A 25,469-nucleotide genomic window follows, 5' to 3' on the forward strand; every position below is an offset into this window, starting at 1 on the left:
TTTGGCCTATTGTCCGTGTGTAACATTCTTACCTACATTTAGTAAAACATAATTTCCAAGTTCATACTTTGCTTAACATTTCCTATCCTATCTTAACTCGTATTTGGACATCGGTAAACTACTCTCGCCTTATAATATATATATATATCAATTGAATTTTTATCGTTAAAAGACAACATTTCCAAATAAATTGTACAAAGTAATTTAGCGTTCTTACATCCACTTCATTTGCACTTTGGTGGATAGTTGTCTCATTAGCAATCATACCACATCTCCTTATTTTTACATTGTTAAGGCAGAAAGTAAAATACAATTACTTTGATTTTCTCAAAAATGACAAAAAATCAATTTGTACATTCAACCTATTCATTTTTAGAGCGAATACAGTACGTACTTGCTTGTCGTTTATCACCAAACATTATCCCTAAAACCAGAAGTCCATTACTAGACGAAGTGTGCAACCCGCAATATAGTAAGGCGATCACGTTGTCCGCGTACTTCCAACTGTGATTGAAACGGGATTTGAGCGAGATTGCTATTAATAGTAACAAAAATCAATGGCCAAATTTTTTGCGATGCATTCTGGATAGAGATAATTTATGCAAAACACCCTATAACTTAATTAGCACACTGTTGAAAATAATTTTTGACCATCGACGTGTTAATGAATAGCAGATCCTAGCATATTATATCAGTGTCATGATTCATTATGATGGTTTTAATATTAAATGATAAATAGGTTTGTATAATCATAGATATAATGGCTGTTATATCTATGGTATAATTTATCAATTTAAAAACTACAATTATAACCGTAGAAAAATTGTCAGACGGAATGGAATGAAAAAGCTCTCTTCTTAATACAATAAACGTTTGGTTTTAGAGTTAATTGTGAAAAAAATGCCATTAAAAAGTTGGCAAGGAAGAATTAGGTCGGAGAATTGTGTATCCATATACAGTACAATTAAGTAACACTGGATTAGGAATAAGTTTAATAGGAATAAACATTCTATTATATTTATTTTAAGAATATATGTTACGAATTACAAATTTCAAGAAATAAGTTTTTTTTAAAAGTTACACGAGAATTCTGCAGATATAACCAGTTTTAGCAAAATTAAAAAATTGTACCCTCAATTTTGAAAAATAAAGTAATCCCTGGAATTGTCCGGTTCCAACAGTAAAACCCTTTCTTACAAGTGTGGGATGTATACATTAATAGCAGCCGCGTCAGGTCTGATTACGGAATTTAAATCCAGTACCTCGTGTATTCAGGACGAATGTTACGATCTCTGATGTTAAATATAACACTTGCGAAAACTCTTTGATGGGATATGTATGAAATATTTGCCACTGAACGTAAAGCTAGCAATACACGATAAATCAAAACTTTAATCCGCATGATTTACAGATGTCTTCAGTCTTGTGAGTATAAAACAAAAAAAGGACTATTACACGTTGCAACACTGACTCACGTATACATCTTATGATGGCGAACGTAATGACGGACAGACAGGAGAAGAGTGTGTCTCTTAATTTAAAATAGCTAAAAAACAAGAGACTTTTGAAATTCGAAATTGTTTCGAAGTCATCTGAAGCAACAAATGGTCGGATATTTTTGACAAATGTATTTCGGTAGAAGCGAAGAAAAAACCCCATCTTTTGCTTATTCATCACCGTATATAGCTTCCTTGATGCCGTAAGTAACCGAGACATAATTCGTCAACACAACGTTCTATTTAAAAAAAGAGGCACTTATGACTATCTTTTACAAAAACAACTATATCTTTTAAATAGACGATACATTTTTAGTCCGACACGGCAGATTTTATAGTTCTCATTTGACTTTGCGCGATGAAAAATGGTACCAATGTATTCGTTTATAAAATTTTATATCATTTTCTAAATGTTGAATTAAAATGAAGTTATATAACTGGCAATAAGAAACCACCGCACTTAGTCGGCTCACTTCATTTACAACAAACTGATAATTAATCAAACACTCAAGGAGACTAATTAACAGCTTTCTGTTTGATGATATTATTTGTACCCATGATTCCATAGTTATAAAACGAGATTTGGGAGGACCACCTATGGGGCTTTCCACTAATAATGGGGACATCGTGATCGCCTTACTATATAGTACAGCTTGCATACTTCGTCTAGTAATAGACTTCTGCTAAAACCAATAGCATATATACATTTTACCCAACGTAGTATGGCAAGCCGTTCTCGTCAAAACTATGTTTAAACCATTTTTTCGAAAAAACTACACACTGAGAATTTAAAAAATCACACTAAGATTTAAGAACCTTAAATAACACACTGAGAAATTGAAATTACACACTGAGAAATCGAAATTACACACTGAGATTTTATAATTACACACTGAGATTTAAAAATATGAAAAACACACACTGTGAATTTAAAATTACACACTGAGATTTTAAAAAGACACACTGAGATGAAATCTGAGAATTGTTAATTACACAATGAGATTTCAAAAATACACACTGAGATTATTATGCAAATTACTAATGAATATTCATGAGATGAATAATTCAACAGATTAATATCTTGGTCTCCCGAACTCTTGTCATTATAATGAATAGCGGTTCCTACAACCAACATTCGTAATAAATTTCAAGACTTAACAAGTTTTTTTGCCTATAATTCAGATTAGTACTAACAGTATATCGGGATTTTTGCTTAAAACTGTTTAAGCATGGTCCCTTTTCAAATGTCTTTCAACTGTTACCCTGATTTCGCAAGGTAATTTTTTATATTTTTGTTACGTATATATGCTATAATAGGCACTTGGGAAAAAATTCACTGTATTGTTTGTATTTTGCAGATTATTCCAATGTTTTCTTATAATTTTAATGAAGTTTTTCACCATTTGGTTATATTTTGTAATGAGAGTAAGTGGGTATTTTTCTTGTTCAATTGGTCTTTAATAACGTAGTTTTTCTATACGTTGTATTTTTAATGTTTTTTATAAAACATTTAGCGCCAAATTGAAGGACTAACGAGTTCTGTCCCCTAGTTGTTTTAAGCTTGTAATAGATTCAGATTAATTATGCTAATTAGATATGTGCGCATAAAAAGTGTGCACAAATCTCAATGTGTAATTTTAAATTCTCAGTGTGTAATTTCAAATTCTCAGTGTGTCTTTTTCAAATCTCATTGTGTAATTCTCAGTGTGTGTTTTTCATTTTTTGTAATCTCAGTGCGTTTTTATGAAATCTCAGTGTGTAAATTTTAATATTCAGTGTGTGTTTTTAGGTTTTTTAATCTCAGTGTGTTTATTTTTAATTCTCAGTGTGTAAATTTTTCGAAAAATTGTTTTAAACATAGTTTTGACGAGAACGGCTTGCCATAACGTAGTATTTGATTCAAACATTACCCCTTCCATAAAAATCGTTTCGGTTATCAGCATATACAAAAAAAAAAGGAGTTGATATAGGTTTTATATATCGTCATAAATTGCATTAATTGTTCAAAATCGTTGAAAGCAATTTCATCTGTTGTAATGTTTACAAATGACTTCAAAAATGTCATTCTCGCAGATCTGTTCTTTTCTCAAAATAACTCTGTAAATTCAAAGTTAAGTGTCCCTTGCCTCTAGGAATGCCTTTCGCATCGCGTTGACGCATTCTTCAGTTTCCGTTTCGTCCATTATATGTTTACAAAAATAATACAAGAAATGTTCAAACGCAATCTCTTCGATTTTTTTTTGTTGGTGTCTACGGTATTAAAAACTAAATTGCTTTCTTTTTCTGACATATTGAGTCAAAGACCTTTAAGGAAACTGACGAATTACGCTTTATCTGATCAGACCATTTCCATTCTTATCTATCTTTATAAACATTGCTTTTAGTTTGTCCTTCTTTCTCAAAAGAAGGCCCTTATGGCTGTGTGTCTCGTGATGTATAAGCATTCTGACAAATACACACAAGTGAATCAAACGTAATTGTTATATAATAATCAACTAGACAAAAATATTTATTCCAATGCAGTGACAGTTTTAACTAGACATCATTGAGATGGGAGCCACCTCTGTGGGCCCCGCTGTGAATAACGTGTGGTAAAAAAATGTATCTTTACCATAGGACATGGGGTTGTCAACTGAAACTATAGTTTTTGACCTTGACCTTTGACCTAGGAAGTTGTATATACATTATGACACACTATCTGGTGTTGGTTAATATACATGTCAAGTATAAACTTTGAAATCATAACGGTTCTCAAGATATAGAGCGGACACGATCTTTACCATAGAATATGGGGTTTTCAACTGAAACGAAAGTAAAATTTGTATCTGTACCATAGGACATGGGGTTGTCAACTGAAACCATAGTTTTTGACCTTAACCTTTGACCTAGAAAGTTGTACATACATTATGACACACCCTCTGGTGTTGGTTAATATACATGTCAAGTATAACCTTTGAAATCATAACGGTTCTCAAGATATAGAGCGGACACGATCTTTACCATAGGACACGGGGTTGTCAACTGAAATCAAAGTTTTTGACCTTTACCTTTGACCTAGGAAGTTGTACATACATTATGACACACCCTCTGTTGTTGGTTTATATACATGTCAAGTATAAACTTTGAAATCGTAACGGTTCTCAAGATAAAGAGCGGATACGATCTTTACCATAGGACATGGGGTTGTCAACTGAAACCAAAGTTTTTGACCTTTACCTTTGACCTAGCTATCGAAAGTTGTACAAACATTATGAAACACCCTCTGGTGTTGGTTAATATACATGTCAAGTATTAAGTATGAGATTATAACGGTTCTCTAGATATAGAGTGGACACAATTTTGTTACGGACGGACGGACAGACTGATCACTATAGGGCGACCCGTTATTCGGCGGGGCCCTAATTATCAAGCATAAACTAAGATATTTGTCATACACTTATTAAAGCTTATTTTTCAAAATTCGTACAATGTCTGCAATTATTTTAACACCAATGTCCATTTTTAGAGGCCCATGCGGAAACATTAGAGCATTGTGAAATCCTTCAGGATAATGAGCCAGTTCTGTTTTTACATTTAAATATTTCAGCTTCTCGTGAAACATTATACCGTCATCACGTATGAAATCATATCCACATGTCATGATGTAAGTAAACGGAAGTCCTAATAAAGTTTCGTCATCAGCTATCAATGGTGAAATTAAAGGTTCTTTAAGATATCCTTCTACTTTTTTAAATAATTCTGCATTTCCAAAATCTTTCTTATATTCAATATTTTCCCATAAGTCCTTCGTCCGGACGTACTTTTTTGGCATCCATTTTTTCTGATCGACGCTGTCAAAATATTTAGATTTTTTGAATTCAGGTGATGTGTGGTTGTTTATCAAAAATTGGTGTGCGTATTCGGGTGATAAGTTGAGGTAGTTTGTGAGAAAAACCAAAGAATTAGGAGAGTTTATACTCTTGTTTAGGTAAAGGACATTTTCCATAAATCCTGTTGTTTGCCAATTAATAATTTGCAAAACCGGTACAAGCACAAGTTGTAAAGCTATCCGTCTTTGAAGTCGAAGGGATATTGCTGCCGCCATGTTTCCTCCAGCGCTGTCGCCTCCTATAGCAACTCGTGAAGAATCAACACCTAGCGTGTCACTGTTATCTAAGACATACTCCACTACATCAAAGCAATCGTTAAGGGGTACTGGAAAAGGATGCTGTGGACTGAGTCTGTAGCTGAAATATAAATATAGAACATTGTAGGTACAATGGGGCAACCTATACCACAATTAGGACACAACGTCCCTTTTTTTAATCAAATTTGACGGGTTTTTGTTTGAGTTAAAGGTGCCAGGTCGCAGGTCGCCCGCCAAACCCCTCGAAATCGGAGGTCGGATTTTTTTCATGTTGGAGTCACTAATACAGTTAAGAAAGTAATAAAAAGATACTAAGTGCAATATATGTTGTTTTTTCTCGACTGCGACTAAAGTCGCGGAAAGCGAGACAAGTATTGCTTATCCGGCGGCGGCGGAGGATGCGTCAACAATTGTTAGGTTTTATGCTTAAGTCATTTTGATAGGATCTACTTGTAATAGATCAATGATATTTTGTATACAGTTGCATTGCTATCAATACATATCAGTTTGACGGCTATTTCGAGGCCCTCCCCAGGTCAAGGTCAAGCGATTTTCAATAAATAATCATTTTTCAATATTAAGTTTGCTGCTACAGTTAGTTTGATATGAACTTCTTGTGATAGATCAATGAGGTTTTCTATAAAGTTGCATTTTTATCAGTTTGACAGCTATTTCGAGGCCCTGCACCCTAGATCAAGGTCCAGCGACTTTCAATTAATAGACAATTTTCAATGTTAAGTTTTCTGCTCAAGTTAGTTTGATAGGAACTACTTGTGATAGATCAATGGTATTTTGTATAAAGTTGCATTATTATCAGTACCAATCAGTTTGACGACTATTTTGAGGCCCCGCCCCCTAAGTCATGGTCCAGTGACTTTCAATTGATAAGCAATTTTCAATGTTAAGTTTTCTGCTTAAGTTAGTTTGATAGGAAATTCTTTGTGATAGATCAATAATATTTTCTATAAAGTGGCATTACTATCAGTACCAATCAGTTTGGTGACTATTTACAGGTCATGTACCCTATGTTATGGTCCAGCGACTTTAAATTGTTGCAATGTTGCTGTTCATTAGATTGTCTTTTTTCGAATTTTCTGCAGACAGGCGAGACATGTTGTTGTGCAATCAGTGTAAATATATAAAGCCTCCTAAAACAAAGTCAGCTCATCGAGCAGCAGGTGTGAAGAAAAGGTAAAGAAAAAATAGTGAAAACTATTGATAGCAGCTGTGAAAAAACATTAAAGTCCCTAGTTATTCAAACAAAAACAAAAAAATAGATCGGGCAGTAAGATAGTATATATGTATAAACTTAATTAAACATAAGAAACCATTAGCGTAACGAATTTGAGCATATTATTAGATTATACGTAAAACTATTACCTGTATGTAAAATATAGTAATCCCGAAACAATAATGAATCTGTGAAATATTAGTATTAGTATCTTTAAATTTACTACTGCGAAACATAAATTCCGTAACAGCTAACGGAGCATTATCATCAAGAAAAGAAACATAAATTCCGTAACAGCTAACGGAGCATTATCATCAAGAAAAGAAACATAAATTCCGTAACAGCTAACGGAGCATTATCATCAAGAAAAGAAACATAAATTCCGTAACAGCTAACGGAGCATTATCATCAAGAAAAGAAACATAAATTCCGTAACAGCTAACGGAGCATTATCATCAAGAAAAGAAACATAAATTCCGTAACAGCTAACGGAGCATTATCATCAAGAAAAGAAACATAAATTCCGTAACAGCTAACGGAGCATTATCATCAAGAAAAGAAACATAACAAGTCTTCATTTTCTTTGTTTATTATTTTGTACATAAATCAGGCCGTTAGTTTTCTCGTTTGAATTGTTTTACATTTGTCATTTCGGGGCCTTTTATAGCTGACTATGCGGTATGGGTTTTACTCATTGTTGAAGGCCGTACGGTGACCTATGGTTGTTAATTTCTGTGTCATTTGGACAGTTGTCTCATTGGCAATCATACCATATCTTCTTATTTTTGTATTCAAGCCGGTCATTTTGCGTAGGAAGATGACGATTTCTTTTTTTTCAAGTTTGTTTTACTTTGTATAAACAAAAATCCTTTAATAATGATTAATTATTCAGCTGGTGTTTAAAGCAAACCAAACGTGTGTGTTTTGAGCGTGTAATAGCAACAGTATCTGGTACCTACTCAACAGATATAACAACAACCTCGCTTTCCCGAGAGATCTTCCTCATTATTGGGTCATAACAATCTGAAAAGACAATAATTCATTAAAATTATATTTACGTTTGAAATACACATGTCGTCCCTAAATTTTACTGTGGTCTGAAAATATAGGCACCTGAATTTACTACGTCCGGTAATAATCATAGCCTATATAGCTAGATGGATTATCCATTTGGCTTAACGAGGGTGCAAATACGCATCCACATCTGGTTGGAATTTGAACATTGAATCTGATGTCACAGGCTAACTGCATGCCAAATAACTCATACAATTCTTTATGCAGACGCGCGTGGGTGGTCAATTTAAATATCATTCTTCTATACAACATACCCGTATTTTCAATTTCAAAAGTAACAGTCCAAATTATACGAATAAAATAAGCGAAAAACAGTTATAACAGACAGCAACAAACGACAACCACTGGATGGAAGGTTCCGACTATGGACAAGCACAAACAGAATGTCGCAGAGTAAAACATGTTTGTGAGCGAGCGCTATATATCCGTAACATGATACAGTAATTTTATAGCATAACATAAGAAAAAAACTAAAAATCAGTTGGAAAAGGCTTCCAAAAAGGTCACATATTTCGACATTGTTTATCTGTCATTGTGGCATGCATGCACCAGTCCTGATATGTTCCTGGCCATTAAACGTGCAATAGGTTAAACATGGGAATAGCATGTAAATGATGCATTTATCAACCTGTATTTGAAGTGAAGTTCCTCTGGAAACTTTGTTATAAACAATACCATAATACCTGTTTCTGTTGGAACAAATATAATTCTATACCCTATATTATATACCCTTTATTCCGTTAGGAACAAATGCTTTAATATTTGTTCCATAGGAAATAATATTCAAGAATACTTTTCCATATGGAACCTATATTATGAAGGGACTTCTATTTTACGACAGCACGTGTAGCAGGAGATGTTTATCTTATACTAGTGTATAAATAATTGAGATCTGGTGTATATCTGTACCTTAATGGAATATATAGTAACCCCAACAATTAACAGAGGCCAACAATCCGTCTTTAATTCTAGACAAGTGTCAGTAAAATACTGAAAAAAATCGACGGGATAATCGATTGGTTCCGGTTTTCTTAATTAATACTGGTCACTCAGTTATGTAAAAAGACAAGTACAGTCGATCCAACCGGTCTCACCCTGTATTTGGGTTTAGAATGTCCCAACTCGCATGTCTACTCAATTCGTAGATACATATGTCAAGTAAAACGATACACGGGGTAAACTTAAATGAGACAGCAATCAAAGGACAAATCCCCAATGATACCCAGAGGTAAAAATACGGCCTTCAACAATATACCTTTATGTTATTTGTTGTGCATTAAATCGCCCAGTCTTCACAAGTAGTAAATATATTTACCAGCCGAAAGTAAGCTCCATCCTCCGCCGTGAAAATACACAAGTACAGGTCGATTCTTTTTACCCAGGCTATTTGCTGGCTGGTATATCTTTACTCTCACATCACGAATTTTTGTATCGGTTATCTGTAAAAAGACAATATATAGCTTAACTCCCGTTAGAATTTTTGTTTTGGTTAAACATGTTCTTTTTTTTTTAATATTACAAATACTCAGTTTTTATGAATCTCCATGAGTTCAAGTACATTTTTAGTTTCCGAGGCAACAGTAGTTAATCGTTGTTCAGATCTTATGAGTACATAAAGAAGATTCAAATCTAGGTAAAATAAACAATAACTGAGGGAATCGCATGAAATCAATCATGGTGGTGCGTCGACGCGATAATTTAAATGTCTACTGCTATACTGCTATGTACGCATCATCCGCCATGCGAATCTACTTTCTTTAAAAATGTCACAATCTGGAATAGGGCTCAATCTGTAAAATTACAGATCAGACGTCTATTCTAATGAATTAAGACAGCGAAAGCATGTCGATTGTGAGTTGAGACACATGCGCATCGTATCCGTCAACCAATTCGTAATGGCGACCGTAAGGGATATGTAGTATCGATTACAGTCGTTCTTCCACGTATTTCTGTTGGAGCAGTATTTGTGTAAGGAGAACGTCTATTTCGAGTTTCGGTAGTATCCTTAACTTCAAATTCACTGGAATAAACGATTTGCAACAACTCACTTAAATGTGGGTTATAGATCAGGGACAGGTCAGCATCACAAGATTTCTGAAATTGAACCTCCAGGACCTAGCAAAATGATTTTTTGTCTTTGAGAAAGATGTTTAAGAATTCTGTTTCACATAAGTACAAAAACACACAAACCAGTAGGGACGCACAATTAGTACCCATAGGTATACCGACTGTCTGTTGAAATATCAATCCACCTTTGACTCATTTTAACTTTTATGATTTGGTTAAAACAACATCAATTCAATTATTTGTGTAGGCATTCAAGGAATAGATTTTGTATAAAATGTAGGCATTCCAGGAAGACACCATTTTCACAAATAAGTCAAAATAAGATGCTATTACAACTTTGAAATATACATTTGGAGCTTTGCTTACAAAAATATAAGCAAAGATGAAAATACTTGTTTTTATAATGTATTCAGGGTAAATTGTCCTACCACTTAAGAAATTGATCAATTTTAATTGATAAATGAAATTCTTTAGTCCTTTTATTTGATTATGGCGGATGGTCCGTATTTCTATACCCCAGACAGCCTTTAAATGGCGGATGGTCCGTATTTCTAACTCCCAAACAGCCTTTAGGATGGGACAAAAATATAAAAAATTGGACATAGATTATTTGATAGTTTATCAATTAAACTGTAAAATGTAATTTCTCAAATGAAATTGATGAAGCAATTTTACAATAAGAACTTAATCCTCTGAATTATAATCTTTAATTCTAAATCTTTAATCTGTGGACCACTAATATGTTACTGTAACCTTTAAAGTTGAATAAGTAAGGTGTTGTTCCGACTTGGTTAGATTAAGAACTGTAGCCAAATCTCCTAGTTATGTATTTGTTTGAATAACAGTAGCTTGCAAACTCGTTATGTAGTTAATACTTATTAAAGATTTACTTACATTGGCGAACTTTACGGGAAGAATTTCAAAAGAATTATTTTTGAAAACAAGAAAATATCAGACAAAAGTCTTCTAGTAACAAAAGTACTAGACTGGTTCCCTGTCCTTAATCTGTTTGCCTCTGACAGATATAACAACAAGGGTGACCCAGATACCCGTATGCGACAAAGGAGAGAACCTCCCTACAAAGAGGTTGAGGTAATACATTAAGGAATATTTTGGTGTAATTTTCAAGAATTGATTTAGTAACAGTCCAAATTTCAATCAACTATGGAATTCTATGGGAAGAGATTTACGATTATAATCGTGTGTCATTTTTTCAAAGGTATTTTTAATGCTGATCATACAGACGTTATGAATATATACAACACACTATTATACAATGGATCGGACGGAGCATACAACACCGACATCAGACCGAGCTATCTAATGAATCCGGGAGCAAAAACTTCGTTGAATATTGAACTCAAACTGATGTCAATAAACGATCTTGACGACATTTCCGGTACTTTTTCAACCGTAATTAGTTTAAAAATTTCTTGGAATGACGCTAGAATGGAATGGGACCCACTTTTATATAATAATGTAAACGAGATACTTATACATCAAGATAAAGTATGGACACCACCGATTACTGTTAACAATCCAGTTAATAAAGTACTGAAACTTGAAGTAGCCGATAATATGGTCAGATATGATGCTAATGGTAACGCCGTGCAGATCATACGTGAGTTCTTACAAACTTCCTGTAACGTAGATTCTACAAATTTTCCATTCGACCGACAAACTTGCAATATCATCCTGATAGCTGGGCTATACAACGGTACTGATTTAGAATTTGAAACGTTTTCCATTGACATGTCATTGTATTCAGAAAATGGACTATGGGAGTTATCTAGTACATCTGTTAGTACAGGACTCGTTGACAGAGAATATCCGGTTGTCAGATATACCATTAATCTCAAAAGGAGGTATGGTTTCTTTATCGTCCATATCTTTATACCAGTGACTATTCTTGTATTATTAAATTCTGTTGTTTTCGTCCTACCCACAGATTCAGGGGAAAGAACCGGATATAGTATAACTTGTTTATTGGCACTTGCAGTATATTTGACTCTGACGTCAGACTTGATTCCAAAATCGTCTAAACCCCTCTCAATTCTCTCGTGTTTCTTAACGATCCTTGTTTGTATTTCAAGTGTAATTTGTTTATTGACAATTACAAGTGTCTGTCTTCATCACAAAGACGACCAAGAACCGGTTCCAAAATACCTTAAAAATATTACACGCTGCATGCTTCGTAGAAAAATTTGTAACACAAAGAGAAATAAAGACTTTACTTCTGTTAAGATATTAAAAACAAAACACACGGAATCCGTTGAATTAGACCATCAAAAACCATCGACAATGTCAACAAAAAGAGGCTCGTCGATTGTACAATTAAAGCAAGACTTGAAGATTTCACGAATTTCTTCGGAGATTTCAGATAAACAACTAAAAGAGACAAAGAGACCAGTTAGTAAAGAGAAAAATGGGGATGAAGATCGCGATGATATAACATGGAAAGATATTTCTAGATTATTTGACTGGATGAGTTTTGTCTTTACTATTTGTTTGACTGCAATTGTAGGATTTTTATATGTGCTGATTGCTGGAGGAAACTTTTTCTAATTAGGACACAACTCACACTGTATGGTAACACTATATGAGCTAATGCTAACGCTGAGTTATGCAAAACATTATCCAGCCTTAAGTTCATACTCAATTTTTTTCTTTAGATATTGACATTGACAAAAATTAATCTTGAGGAACTCAGAGGATTTGAACCGGTTGTTAACTGGTGATTTGTTCCACTTATCCTCTAGATAGTACGAGTCATCAGTCTGTCGAATTACATACAATAAGATAAGTCCATTGTAGTTGTCTTTGATATACAAATAAGATAGGTATATGTGCATATCTTTGATATATAAATACGATAGTTTCGGGAGCTTGTCTTTGAGATATAAATATGATATGTTCGCGTGCTTGTCTTTGAGATATAAATAAGATAGATATATGTGTTTTCACATATATATATAAGATAGAGTCAGGTGCTCGTCTTTGAGATATAAATAAGATAAGTCCACGGGTTTGTCTTTAAGATATAAATAAGATAAGTCCACGTGCTTGTCTTTTTGATATAAAAAAGATAAGTCCACGGGTTTGTCTTTAAGATATAAATAAGGTAAGTCCACGTGCTTGTCTTTGAGTTATAAATAAGATACATCCACGTGCTTGTCTTTAAGTTATAAATAAGATAAGTCCACGTGCTTGTCTTTGAGATATAAAAAGATGGGTTCAGGAGCTTGTCTTTGAGATATAAATAAGATAGCTTCACATGCTTATCCTTGAGATATAAATAAGATAGGTTCACGTGCTTTTCTTTGAGATATAAATAAGATAGGTTCGGGTGCATGTCTTTGAGATATAAATAAGATAGGTTCGGGTGCATGTCTTTGAGATATAAATAAGATAGATTCACGTGCTTGTCTTTGAGATATAAATACGATAGGTCCATGTGCTTGTCTTTGAGATATAAATACGATAGGTCCATGTGCTTGTCTTTGAGATATAAATAAGATAGGTTCAGGTTCTTGTCTTTGAAATATAAATAAGACAGGTTTAGGTGCTTGTCTTTGAGTTATAAATAAGATAGGTTCGGGTGTTTGTCTTTGAGTTATCAATAAGATAGGTCGGTAAAAGTATATATAACTCCATTACATTATATGGAACTTTAAAGACAGGTCAAAGTTCTAGATTTTCCTTGAATCCATATTGATAATGAGACTGAGAGAAAAGGATTCATTCAAGTTGTTCAGATTATTTATTGACTTTTAGTGCTATTATTGTGGAAATTATATAATCATCGGTGGAATATATACTCATGTATTACATTAAATTTAAACAGCCTGCTTGTAGATTTCTGGAACATATAGTCATCGCTTTATCCGTCCGTCCGCCCGTTCGTACGTCCGTATGATTGTCAGAAACAAACGGTCATCAAATGTTAACCTTGCGTGATTGGAATGGAACTTATACAGATAGAATGTAAAGGAAAGGGGGAAATAATAAAAGTGTGGAGATGAACTTTCCACCAGAGCCAAATGACGAAGAAGTTAACAACTATAGGTTACCGCACAGCCTTCAACAATGAGCAAAACCTGCACGCATAGCAAGCATTAAAATACCCCCGAAATGACCATGTAAAACGATTAAAACAAGAAAACGAAATACGAAACCTATTAATTTTGGGTCGATAGGTCAAATTTCAAAACTTGCATATTTGTAAGTTATAGTGAATGAAAAGAATTCTATTGATTTTTATGTCAAAATGGCGAAGTCCCAATTCACAACAACTAACAATAATCCGAATATAAAAAAAAATCACAATTTGTTGTTATTGGTGATGGCTTGAGGTATACTTGTTTGATTCAAGTAAATTTACAAAATCTAACAGAATTTTGAATTATCTTTTAATCCTTTAATATTATCTTTTCTGTAACTTTGAATATGGTTTATGAGAATAAAGAGCATTCATTCATGTAGAAAAAAGTTTCGATTTTACGTCAAATTGGTCAAAAATCAATATCATAATTGCTAAGGATAGCTATATATAGTATGAAAATCTTCAAAATCTGTGTTTTATTAGATGAAATCTCTTGAATAGGAAATTTTAATTTCCTTGAAAGCTTTACTGGGCATGTTCTCCCAAACCTGATGGATAAGCCAAGGTCAGGGGAACAAAATCCTGCCTACTTTATTTTCAGTGTAATGTTCCAAAAGGGTTTCATGTGTATTGGCACTTTGAAGATAATGTATAGTATTGATAACAATTTCGTTTTCTATATACCGGACATTTATACTCTCTAGAGCATTTAGTGTGGTCATCCGGGCCTACTTTGATTCGTCCAACTCGGGTTAGTAAAGTTAGTCGAGTTTACTCGAATTTCAATCGACCCCTCCTCCCTCCCCCGAGTTTAAACCTACCTAGTTGACGCAGAATTAAGCCTAGGTTGAGACAGGTTTAGTAGAGTTTTTGAGAAGACATATATTTGAATCCGTTACATGCAGTTGGATCAGAAGAAATATTTTTAGATCAGTGGACAAAGTTTTAGATCTGTAGACATATATTTGGATTAGTAAAAATATATTGGGAATAGTGGACACAGTTTTAGATCTGTAGACATATATTTAGATCAATAGACATATTTGGATCAGTCGTCATATTTTTAGATCTGTAGACATATATTTGGATCAGTGGACATAGTTTTAGATTTGTAATATAAATTTAAATTAGTAAACATACATTTGGAACAGTTGACATATTTTGATCAGTAAACATATATTTGGATCAGTAGACATATATTTGGATCAGTGGACATAGTTTTAGATTTGTAATATAAATTTAAATTAGTAAACATATATTTGGATCACTGGACATAGTTTAAGATCTATAGACATTTAGACTAGTAGACATATATTTAGATCAGAAGACATATATTTGAATCAGTCGACATATTTTTCAGATCTGTAGGCAAATATGTGGATCAGTCGACATATTTTGTTTTAGATCTGTAGGCATATATTTGGACTAGTAGACATATATTTGGATCAGTAGACATATATTTGGATCAGTCGACATATATTTTAGATCTGCAGGCATATATTTGGATCAGTCGACATATTTTGTTTTAGATCTGTAGGCATATATTTGGACCAGTTGACATATATTTGGATCAGTTGACATATATTTGGATCTGGATCAGTAGACATATATTTGGATATTTGGATCAGTGGACGTAGTTTAAGATCTGTTATATAAATTTGATTAAGTAAACATATATTTGGATCAGTGGACATAGTTTTAAATCTGTAGACATATATTTGGACCAGTAAACATATATTTGGATTAGTGGACATATTTTTAGATCTGTAGATATATATTTGGATCAGTTGACAAATATTCGGATAAGTGGACATAGTTTTAGATCTGTAGACATATATTTGGATAAGTGGACATATTTTTAGATCTGTAGACATATATTTGGATCAGTCGACATATTTTTAGATCTGTAGACATATATTTGGATCATTAAACATTTATCTGGATCAGTGGATATAGATTTAGATCTGTAGACATATATTTGGATCAGTGGAAATAGTTTTAGATCTGAAGAATATATTTGGTTCAGTAAACATATATTTGGATCAGTGGACATTTATTTCGATCAGTTGATATAATATATTTGGATCAGTGGACATAATTTTGGATTCTCTTACATAAATTTGGATCAGTAGACATATTCTTTGATTGGAAATAGCTATTTGACGTTTTAATGACATATTCCACTTTATTTCTTCTTTGTTTTCTCAAACTATTCTTACTTGCAGTCTGGAATCTACACCGGAACCCCATGGGAAACCTGTCGTCATAGTGAGTATAAACCAATCAGCTATCTTCCTGTCGGCTGGAGAAAAATATTCGATCAGTCCTAATGAGGTCATACCAGATATCTGAAAGATATAAAACAAATATCTTTGAATATCTGTGACGCGTGGTTATTTCCCACTAAATTTAATCGTTTACATTCATCTTAATATAATATCTGACACATTTTCCCAGACGTAGGTTTCATATAAAGAGATTGACTGTTGTCTCCTATCAAAGAGAATGAGTTGCAAAATGGATATAGTTTACTAAATATTGGCGGCTGGAAACATTCAACATTCTATTTCAAAAGTAGCAGACTACAGGAATATATGACACCCTAACCAGACACATTTTTCTGACTCCGACCCGACCCGTATTTGTTCTTACTCCTACATTTCGCGTCGTTAGCGTAAAGCATCAAACACCAATCTTAATTATTTGAATTAACCATCGCGAGCACGTTCCTAATGAACGTATTTACGTACTATATCATACAGATTATGCAAAATAAACGTTCTGGATAACATTACCAATTTTTACTTTGCTGTAAACTATAGATAAAAAAGGTAAAAGAAAAAACTTTGTCTAGTTTGAAGATCTGAAATTCAAGTTTCCTTTTTAAAAGACATCGAATGAAAAAAAATGTATTTGTTATTTTTACGAACGTCGTGAAAAACATATATCCATTACGGCAGATATGCGTTTGTTGACGTGACGTTCTAGACCACAGAGTCCCTTATGTGAAAGATTTGGTGTTTTCACCCACCATCATACCAATTTTTTCACATTTTGTAATATTTTGATTGAAAATTAAAAAAAAAAAAAAAAAATGAGCATCTGATTCACTGTGTTAAATAATGCATATTAATTATTTTACAAATATTTTTACACTTATATCTATTGATTCAAAATGCTATTCAATGCTATGTATTGATGGTGGTAACAGTTTGAAAACAATGTCGCAAAATATTACAGTTTATATATGCAAAAGTGGGAATTGAAAGATATCGGTAACCGACTTAAAATGGCTTGTATCTGAAAGACAAAATATAGCTTTACTTCCAAAGTTTTGGTAACATATGCTATTCTTATTCATTTTTGTAACAATCTACCTAAGTTGCAGTTTTAAGCCACAATTAGGTGACATGTTTAAAACAAAACAGCCATAATGTTGTGGTTAGAATTTTAAAGAACTCACAAGAAGATATCACTCTGAATTTTAGTTATTGAAAATGGTCTAGATGTCTAATATATTCTTGGCAGTGGTATAGAAACATGGTCACTTATGGTCTTCTGCCGACCGACAGTAAAACCTTTGTATAAATACGCAGCCACGTCCGGTAAGAATGGAGAGTTTAAATCCAATGCCTCGTGAAATTATTACGCTCTCTGCACATGCAGTAAGGACCCTTGTAAAAACTCTTAAGGGTCCGTAGGTCGCCTATTGCAAGGGAACATTTCTGTTCCTATCCGATATACCCCTCATTTTTCAGTGAATTCCCCCCCTTTTTTTGCTCGTTTCATCCCGGTTGATTCATATTACTTGACCTTACTATTGTATTTGTTGTTAATTTGTTCTGGTCATGAACATGCATGAAATATTTACCACAATTTATCAATCAATCATACTGGCATGTGAATAAAAGGAGATATGTACAATAAAAACAACATAAAAATACAAAAAAAAAAATACAAATCAGTTTAATCTCTAGCAATTATACCACATCTCCTTATTTTTATTTTTATCATCAAATTTAATAGGCACATAATTTTTTTATAAGCTGAGGAAATTCAGTCTAAAGATCGTCATTATAATCTTATATGGTTAATGCTATTTAAATATGAAAATAAGAAGTTGTGGTATGATTGCCAAATTTTAAATAAAAAGACAATCATGTGTCTAAAACTAAAATATCAATAAATACACATCCAACATCCAATGGATTTAGTGTAAAGACATCATTAACAGTCGGATAAAAACATGACCATGCGCAATGCCAAAATATAGCTATCGATAGATTGTAAATATGTGTTTAACAATAATATTTGGTTTGGTTTTAATTTACTGATAACAAAATCAATATTTATACTGATAAAAACAATATTCAAAGATCTAATCACAGTGTTATATATAACAAATCTCATCAAATCTGTTTTGATAATTGAATAAAACAAAGCAACACAAAAGCTTCGAAAAAGACACGCTTTTGCTGCAAGTTATGATTCGTAATGTTAATATTTTTGTTACTGTCTCAAATCTAGAAAGTCTTCAAGGTTGATGTAGAGGTTTTCACATTGAAAGGTGGGTTTTAGCTATTTTTTCCTTGGATTTATCTTATCATAAAATGAAAAAAAAGGGGGCACTAGCAGTCCTTTCATCCGGACCTACAAACCGCCTTCTCCATCCACCAATGGTAGCCTTATTTAACACTTAATACACTTCTTAAACCATATACTGCACTTTGTTAAATCATTTGGTTAAATAGTACATGGAAGTTAACAAAATCAAAATATTTGCAAATTTCGTTTTTCAATGTTTTGTGCAAATTGGAAATTTCCTGCACGAAACAAAATTTTGATATACAATTATTCTTCGCTATAACAATATGTTAGTTTTTTTTGGAATTATTTCGGATCATTGTGTGTATATCATATGCTGCTGAAGTCATATAAGCTTTTATATGTTTTTATTGTTAAGAAATGTATATATTCATGAAAATTAGGCAGATGTTTGCGGTCGAAGGTTAAACTAAAAAATAATATGATTGCAAATGATATATTTTTCATACGTTTCGTTTTCAGAAATAACATTTTAATGCAAAATGCAATATCTATACCTTACAGGTTTAGTTTAAACATATTTTATTTGTTCAAGTACAAATTGGATAAGACAAACAGACTTATGAATAGATATAAGAAGATGTGGTATGAGTGCCAATGAGACAACTCTCCATCCAAGTCAAAATTTATAAAAGTAAACCATGAAGTCTTCTCCATTTAACATTTATAGCAATATGATACAAAATATATGTATGAGCATGCATGTATAGAATGGTATACACCAAGAATATATTTCATAAATTTGTTATGAGTCCTCTGAAAAAGCTCTTAACAAATTTATGAAATATATTCTTGGTGTAAACAGAAAGTCCAGTAACATAGCTGTGATGTCAGAGCTTGGTAGATTTCCTATTTATTTTACTATAATTTTATCAATGTTAAAATATTGTCATAGACTGGAAGGTTTGAAAGAAGGATTATTATTTGATGCATTCATATGTTGTAAACAATTACATATTTCTAATGTAAATACATGGTACTCTAGTATAGATTATATTCAGAGAGAGATTGATTTACCAAATTTTGACCAATCAATTGGTTCTTTATGTCAGTATGTTAAAAATAAACTATGTGAAAGTTATTTAACATTTTGGAATAGACTGAAGTATCAAACAATTAACTCTGAAAAAGGGAAGCTTGGTACTTATTTTTCTATAAAAAATTGTTTTAAAAAAGAAAAACATTTAGAACTACAGGATTTTAAAAAAATACAGTCTATTTGTAAATTAAGAATAAGTGCTCACTCTTTAAAAATTGAGACAGACAGATATTCAAAAAAATATATAGAAAGATCTGAGCGTCTTTGTTCAAATTGCTCACTTGGTAAAGTTGAAGATGAGCTTCATTTTTTGTTAGAATGTCCTCTTTATGATACTCAAAGGGAAGACTTTTTTCACTACATATCTGACAATTGTTATAATTTTAAAAAATTTAAATAAATCTTCTAAATTTTTATGGCTCTTGACTCAAGAAAATGTAACTCTTATGGAAAAACTGGGCTGTTATATTTGTGACTGTTTTGAATTAAGGAGATCAGGTATGCATATTGACACTAAGTCAAGTAAATGATTTGAGAATGAATGCATATAATGTAATTTTATTCTTTATTCACAATATGTATGTGGTTTTTGGCTCTGATTCTGACCAATGCTTATATACTAAATATATATTTTCAAGTGACTATTATTGTTGTTGTTACTAATTATGTAAAGAAATTGTATCTGATTTTATGCCCTTTATGGGCCCTGTAATTTGGGAAATAAAAATATTCTATTCTATTCTATTCTATATCTATTTAATATATATATATATATGGATTCATGTCAAAGGACAGAAAAGTGAAGACAGAAAGAAAACAATAATACAAAAAAATAAATATATAAAAATAAATAAATGAATATTTAGAAAACAAAAACAAAAAATAAAATACAAATTAAACAAACAAAAATACAAAAAAAAAAGGAAGACTTTTACTTAGATGATGATGTGTGTGCGGTCATGGTTTGATATCTAGACAATTAGAAATCTTTCCGAACTTTTAATTTTTACCCGAGGTTAGTAGTTCTATGTTAATTTTACAATCTTTTGGAAGCCAGCGCAGACTTTCAAACATTTTATTTCGTATGTCTGAATAAAATATACATTTAAAAAAGAAATGATAGGAATCTTCACGATTAACACCACAGCGGCAAGAAGGGTCAGACATAATATTGACCCTATATAGATCATAGTTTAAGGATGATGCAAAACATTAGACTCAAACCAGACTTTTACTTCCCATTTGTCTGTTAATGGTGTTGAAAACTTGGGACTCAATTTTACTCGAGAGAGAGAAAATGTCGTATTTAATTACTTGCTCATATTTATGTGCAGTTATAAAAATACAATGGAGAAATGTTATGCGCTAAAACTGGGAAAGCACTTTTACATTACAACGTAAAAGCAAATTAAAATGTAAGGACCTATTCAGCTTACAATCTTCAAGTCAAATGTCCACTAACCAAAAATTGTTATTACTAACGCAGCCGTACAGGTTGGTCTCTTAAGTGCTGTTGTATAATAGAAAAAAACTCCCTTCCCACTATAAATTCAATTAAAACATAAACAAATGCAAGCAACTTTCTTCTTTTCTTTATTCGAACAAACCAGAGACCATTTTTCTTTCTATCACAATATCACTCGTGTAGTGCTCCTTTTTTATAGCGTGTCAAATTACCAAATACGATCATATACTATAATACTTACAAGGTGTACGTATGTTTTCATAAAAGCATCCATTATTTTCAGTTTAAATTTTTGTGGGAATGGTTCCGGTACATGAGCGTCCAAGTAAAAATACAAAAAGACGCTTATCAAAACTGCCAATATAGAAAACGTTGTACGAGTAGCCATATTTACAATCCACATGTGTGAATGAGTTAAAGTCCAAATGATGACAAACTGATGGCATACTTTCGCTATCTGTATGTTTAGTTAGCATGTAGATAGCACAAAAGGAGGGACGTATTGTTATTGCAATCAAAATGTTATCATATGACCAAGGGGTCACATAATCTCCTTGATATATTATAAGATCCACTTAAATTGACAACTAAACCATGCTCTATAATTTCTTATTGACATATCTACATCCGAGGTTACATAAATGTATTCCAAAAATAATTTAAGTATATGTATTTATTTATATCGCTCTTCATTTGTCACTTAAATTTGTGCAAATCACGTGATGGCGACACGCGAATCAATGATTTAGTCTTTCACAAAAAATCATTTCTTGTTAGTGTAAAAGTACAATGTTGACTGCAAAAAAGAAAAAAAAAATGATTTATTAGTAAAAAATAGAAGAAAAAAAATAAAAGTTTTTCTTAAGGATGTACACCTCGGAGGAGCCAAAAATTTCTAGAATTAAACTTTTTTTCTTTACCTGATTTTTGGGTTTATATGACTGTAAGAAAGTAATTGATGAAGAAAAAATCATATGGTGGTGCACTTCTTTTTTTGCTACGGCCATTTGAAAGTACCCAATTTTAATGATTTTCCCATTTTTTATCAATTTTTACCCATTTTGAACTATTATCATGAAAAAATCACAATTTCACAATTAAACTTTGTTTCAAACTTTCATTAAAGATGAAGTGGACCAATCTGAATAAATTTAACTTAAAAAAACTATAGGTTGGTGTTAACATTAGAAAGTTTTATAAAATTTTGTTGCCTTTTTCGTGTCAAATTGACCATGCTGTCGATTTTGTAAATTTGGGATTTTTCTCTTTTTTGTTATAAATGATTGAAAAATACATATCTAAGAACTTTGAAAAGAAAAAAGTTGATGGGATGTACATATTTTTGGTAAAATCATTTTTTTGTACCCTTCACCCATTTTCTCAACATTTTGGCTGATGAGACTGACCAGATTGGTTATAAAATTTGAAAATTTTATTACTAAAAAACTACTTATTGTAAGTACACAATTTTTTCACAGAGTTTAGTTTGACTTTAATACTTTTTAAATTCATTAATATTTTCCACTTGTATCACATGTTTTGGAAATAATTCCCGAACGAGATATCAACGAGACTGAAACATCAGAAGAATACATCCTTAAGATTCCATGTTTGATCATGAAGAAGCTTAATCATATCAAGTTTTCGTAACAACCGTCGAGGAGGATTTGACAAAGATATTGATGACTAAACATTATTTAATAACCGTATGGACATGTACTGTAAAAAAAAACTAAATCCATTTATCAGTTATACACAGGAACATAAAAATATATATTTTTTTCTTCAAATTTTGTTTCAGACGCTATCTCTTCATCATAAAAACCTGTGTTCAAGTTTCATAAAACTCTTAGAATGTTTGACAAAGTTTTTGTTAAAAACAGACAATATCAAAATGTGAACTGCAGAAAAAAATTCTAAGTCCATTGATCAGTAAATACTGAAAAATGAAGAAAAATATTTTCAAATATTGCCATGGATACTGTCATTTGATCACTAAGAAGGTCCTGTCCAAGTTAAATACAACTCAAAGAAGGTTTGAAGAATTATTGATTAGATAATGTATTTAAATGTGAACTGCAAAATAAAGTCCATTTATCAGTAAAAGACTGAAAAATGAAGAAATATATTTTCAAACTTTTTCATTCCCGAAACCCCTTTGAATTGTTACTGTATATGTGTCATTGATAGTATGTGCGTATCTTAAAGATAAACATTTATCTCCAATAAGCTAATTATTTGTTAACTTTACCAGAAATCCATGCAACCGCATTAGTCCATCCATTAATTTAAATTTCATGGCCTCCGGAAATTCATCTGGTACAGGTGTATCTAGGAATACATAAAGAAACAGTGCTATCCATAAAATAAGCACGGAACAAACAATAGCCAAGAAACTGAATCGTAACTTCATTTTAATTATACGTTCCTAAATATGGTATGTTTCCACAAATATTTGGTTGAGATAACCAACCCTGGTAAAAATTTTAAAGATAAGACCATTTGAGGTCTCTGAAGGGATTGCAATGTCGAGTAAAACTTTAAAATAAATGAAAAAACAAAAATAAAAAAAACCATTTATATTCTTAATTCATACCACACTGGGACCATGATAGATATAAAATCACCAAGTTACAAGGTCTGAAATGATTATTTATTAATTAAGGCCATAAGATACAGTTACAGGGGAGGTAATGACGTCGCTAGCGTAAATTGTTAGTTTTGTCAAACTGTGACATATCGGGAAAAGATGCATTTTCCGACTGATTTTTATCATTCAGACTGATGACATTTGGCTTGATTATGTATGAAGGTTACTTGGACCAATTTTTATAAACAAATTACCGATGATTTTTATTTTAAATTAGATAAAAATACATCAAAAATGCCGTTTTTGTCTAAAATCATGAAAATGTGATAAAAATGAATTATTTTCAAGAATTGATACACAAATTCAGAGCACACTTATGTAGAGAAGATGTTACAGATGTTTTTATAAAAGTCCTCTTGCGTTTATCTTTTGAAACAAAAAAGTTAGGTTTATATGTCTTTCCAAAGGATAGAAATGTCCAAGAAACCGAATGTCCAGTTAATGTCTAAAATGTCGACCCCATTTATCTCTAAAGGTAGCACATGCACGTATATTTTTTATTACATATTTGAATTGACTAGGTGAAAATAGCTTGTATGCAAACTTTCGTCAAAAATTCACCGTGTGATCAAAACTGTTTAGTATGCGCTTTATTAACGTATTCAGTTGAGCAACAAACCGTTAAAACATAAACAAATATACCAGGAGGATAGTACAATAGACCACACCAACCACGATCACCCGACCTTTCTGAAAAACAGACACACAAACAGACATTTCGTTAATTCTTTTGAACATATCAATTGAATCAGTTCGTTTGTTTTCTCGTTTGAATTGTTTTACATTTTGTTATGTCGGAGTCTTTATTATATGAACTAAACGGTATGGGTTTTGCTTTATGTAAAAGGCCATACGGTGATCTATATATAGTTGCTTCAATGCATGTCATTTGGTCTCTAGTGGAGAGTTTCTCATTGGCAATCATACCACATTTTATTTTTATGCAAACAACAACGAAAGACCATACATTTACAATAAGGATTCATATTTCATGTACTAACTTAAAGACAATTTTATTCTTTCAAAAGAAATGATAATGGTATTGATTTGATTAAATTCAATAATATTAAAGGCAAGACAACGGTAAAGATTCATTTCCTCAACAGAATAAGGCTAAATATAATAAATGAAATACACACTTTAAAATTTTCGTGTATCCGAAGCGCTTTTTCTGGTTTCACCTTCAACATTAACACTAAAACCTAAACAATTTAAAGCCAGGGATGTATAAATAATACCTGGAAATTTATGAATATTTTCGTTAAAACAATCACAGAATAATCCTATGTGTATGAAAATTATTGAGATCAAAATTCATCAAGGTGTCATTGTAACAAGTCTTATTGATAAAACATTGTGTGGGGTATACGTCGACATGACTGCAACCCAACGACACAAAATAACAAAACGAAACATCTAGAGTTCAAATTAATATTTTTAACACAGTTTAGCTCTTAAACATCTGGAGTAAATAGGTTGTGAATAAATTTAACAAAGTCTATAATAGGTCTGCCATCAACAACAAATTCACATTACACCATAAAAAACCATGACAACGTTCCTGCCTTGAGACATCCCTAGGCATATGAGGCAGGTTAAAACTAGTAACTCCGT

The 25,469-nt window shown here is 32.1% G+C and overlaps 1 protein-coding gene across 2 annotated transcripts; it reads right to left on the bottom strand.

Annotated features, from left to right (window-relative positions):
- Window positions 1–3,200: 3,200 nt before the first annotated feature.
- Window positions 3,201–23,555, bottom strand: LOC127710444 (arylacetamide deacetylase-like). Of its 2 annotated transcripts, none has more exons than XM_052216287.1 (5): window positions 23,457–23,555; window positions 16,316–16,444; window positions 9,243–9,366; window positions 7,813–7,876; window positions 3,201–5,722 (listed from the first exon to the last, which is right to left on the bottom strand). In XM_052216287.1, exons 1-5 carry the CDS (start codon window positions 23,502–23,504, stop codon window positions 4,936–4,938), a joined length of 1,152 nt encoding a protein of 383 aa, XP_052072247.1. In that variant the 5' UTR covers window positions 23,505–23,555; the 3' UTR covers window positions 3,201–4,935. The 2 variants fall into 2 exon arrangements, with proteins under 2 accessions (XP_052072247.1, XP_052072246.1); XM_052216286.1 differs by lacking the exon at window positions 23,457–23,555 and adding an exon at window positions 21,447–21,809.
- Between the last annotated feature and the right edge of the window lie 1,914 nt (window positions 23,556–25,469).

The sequence above is a fragment of the Mytilus californianus genome, unplaced genomic scaffold (assembly GCF_021869535.1).
Source record: "Mytilus californianus isolate M0D057914Y unplaced genomic scaffold, xbMytCali1.0.p SCAF_8, whole genome shotgun sequence".
In the NCBI taxonomy this organism is placed as follows: domain Eukaryota; kingdom Metazoa; phylum Mollusca; class Bivalvia; order Mytilida; family Mytilidae; genus Mytilus; species Mytilus californianus.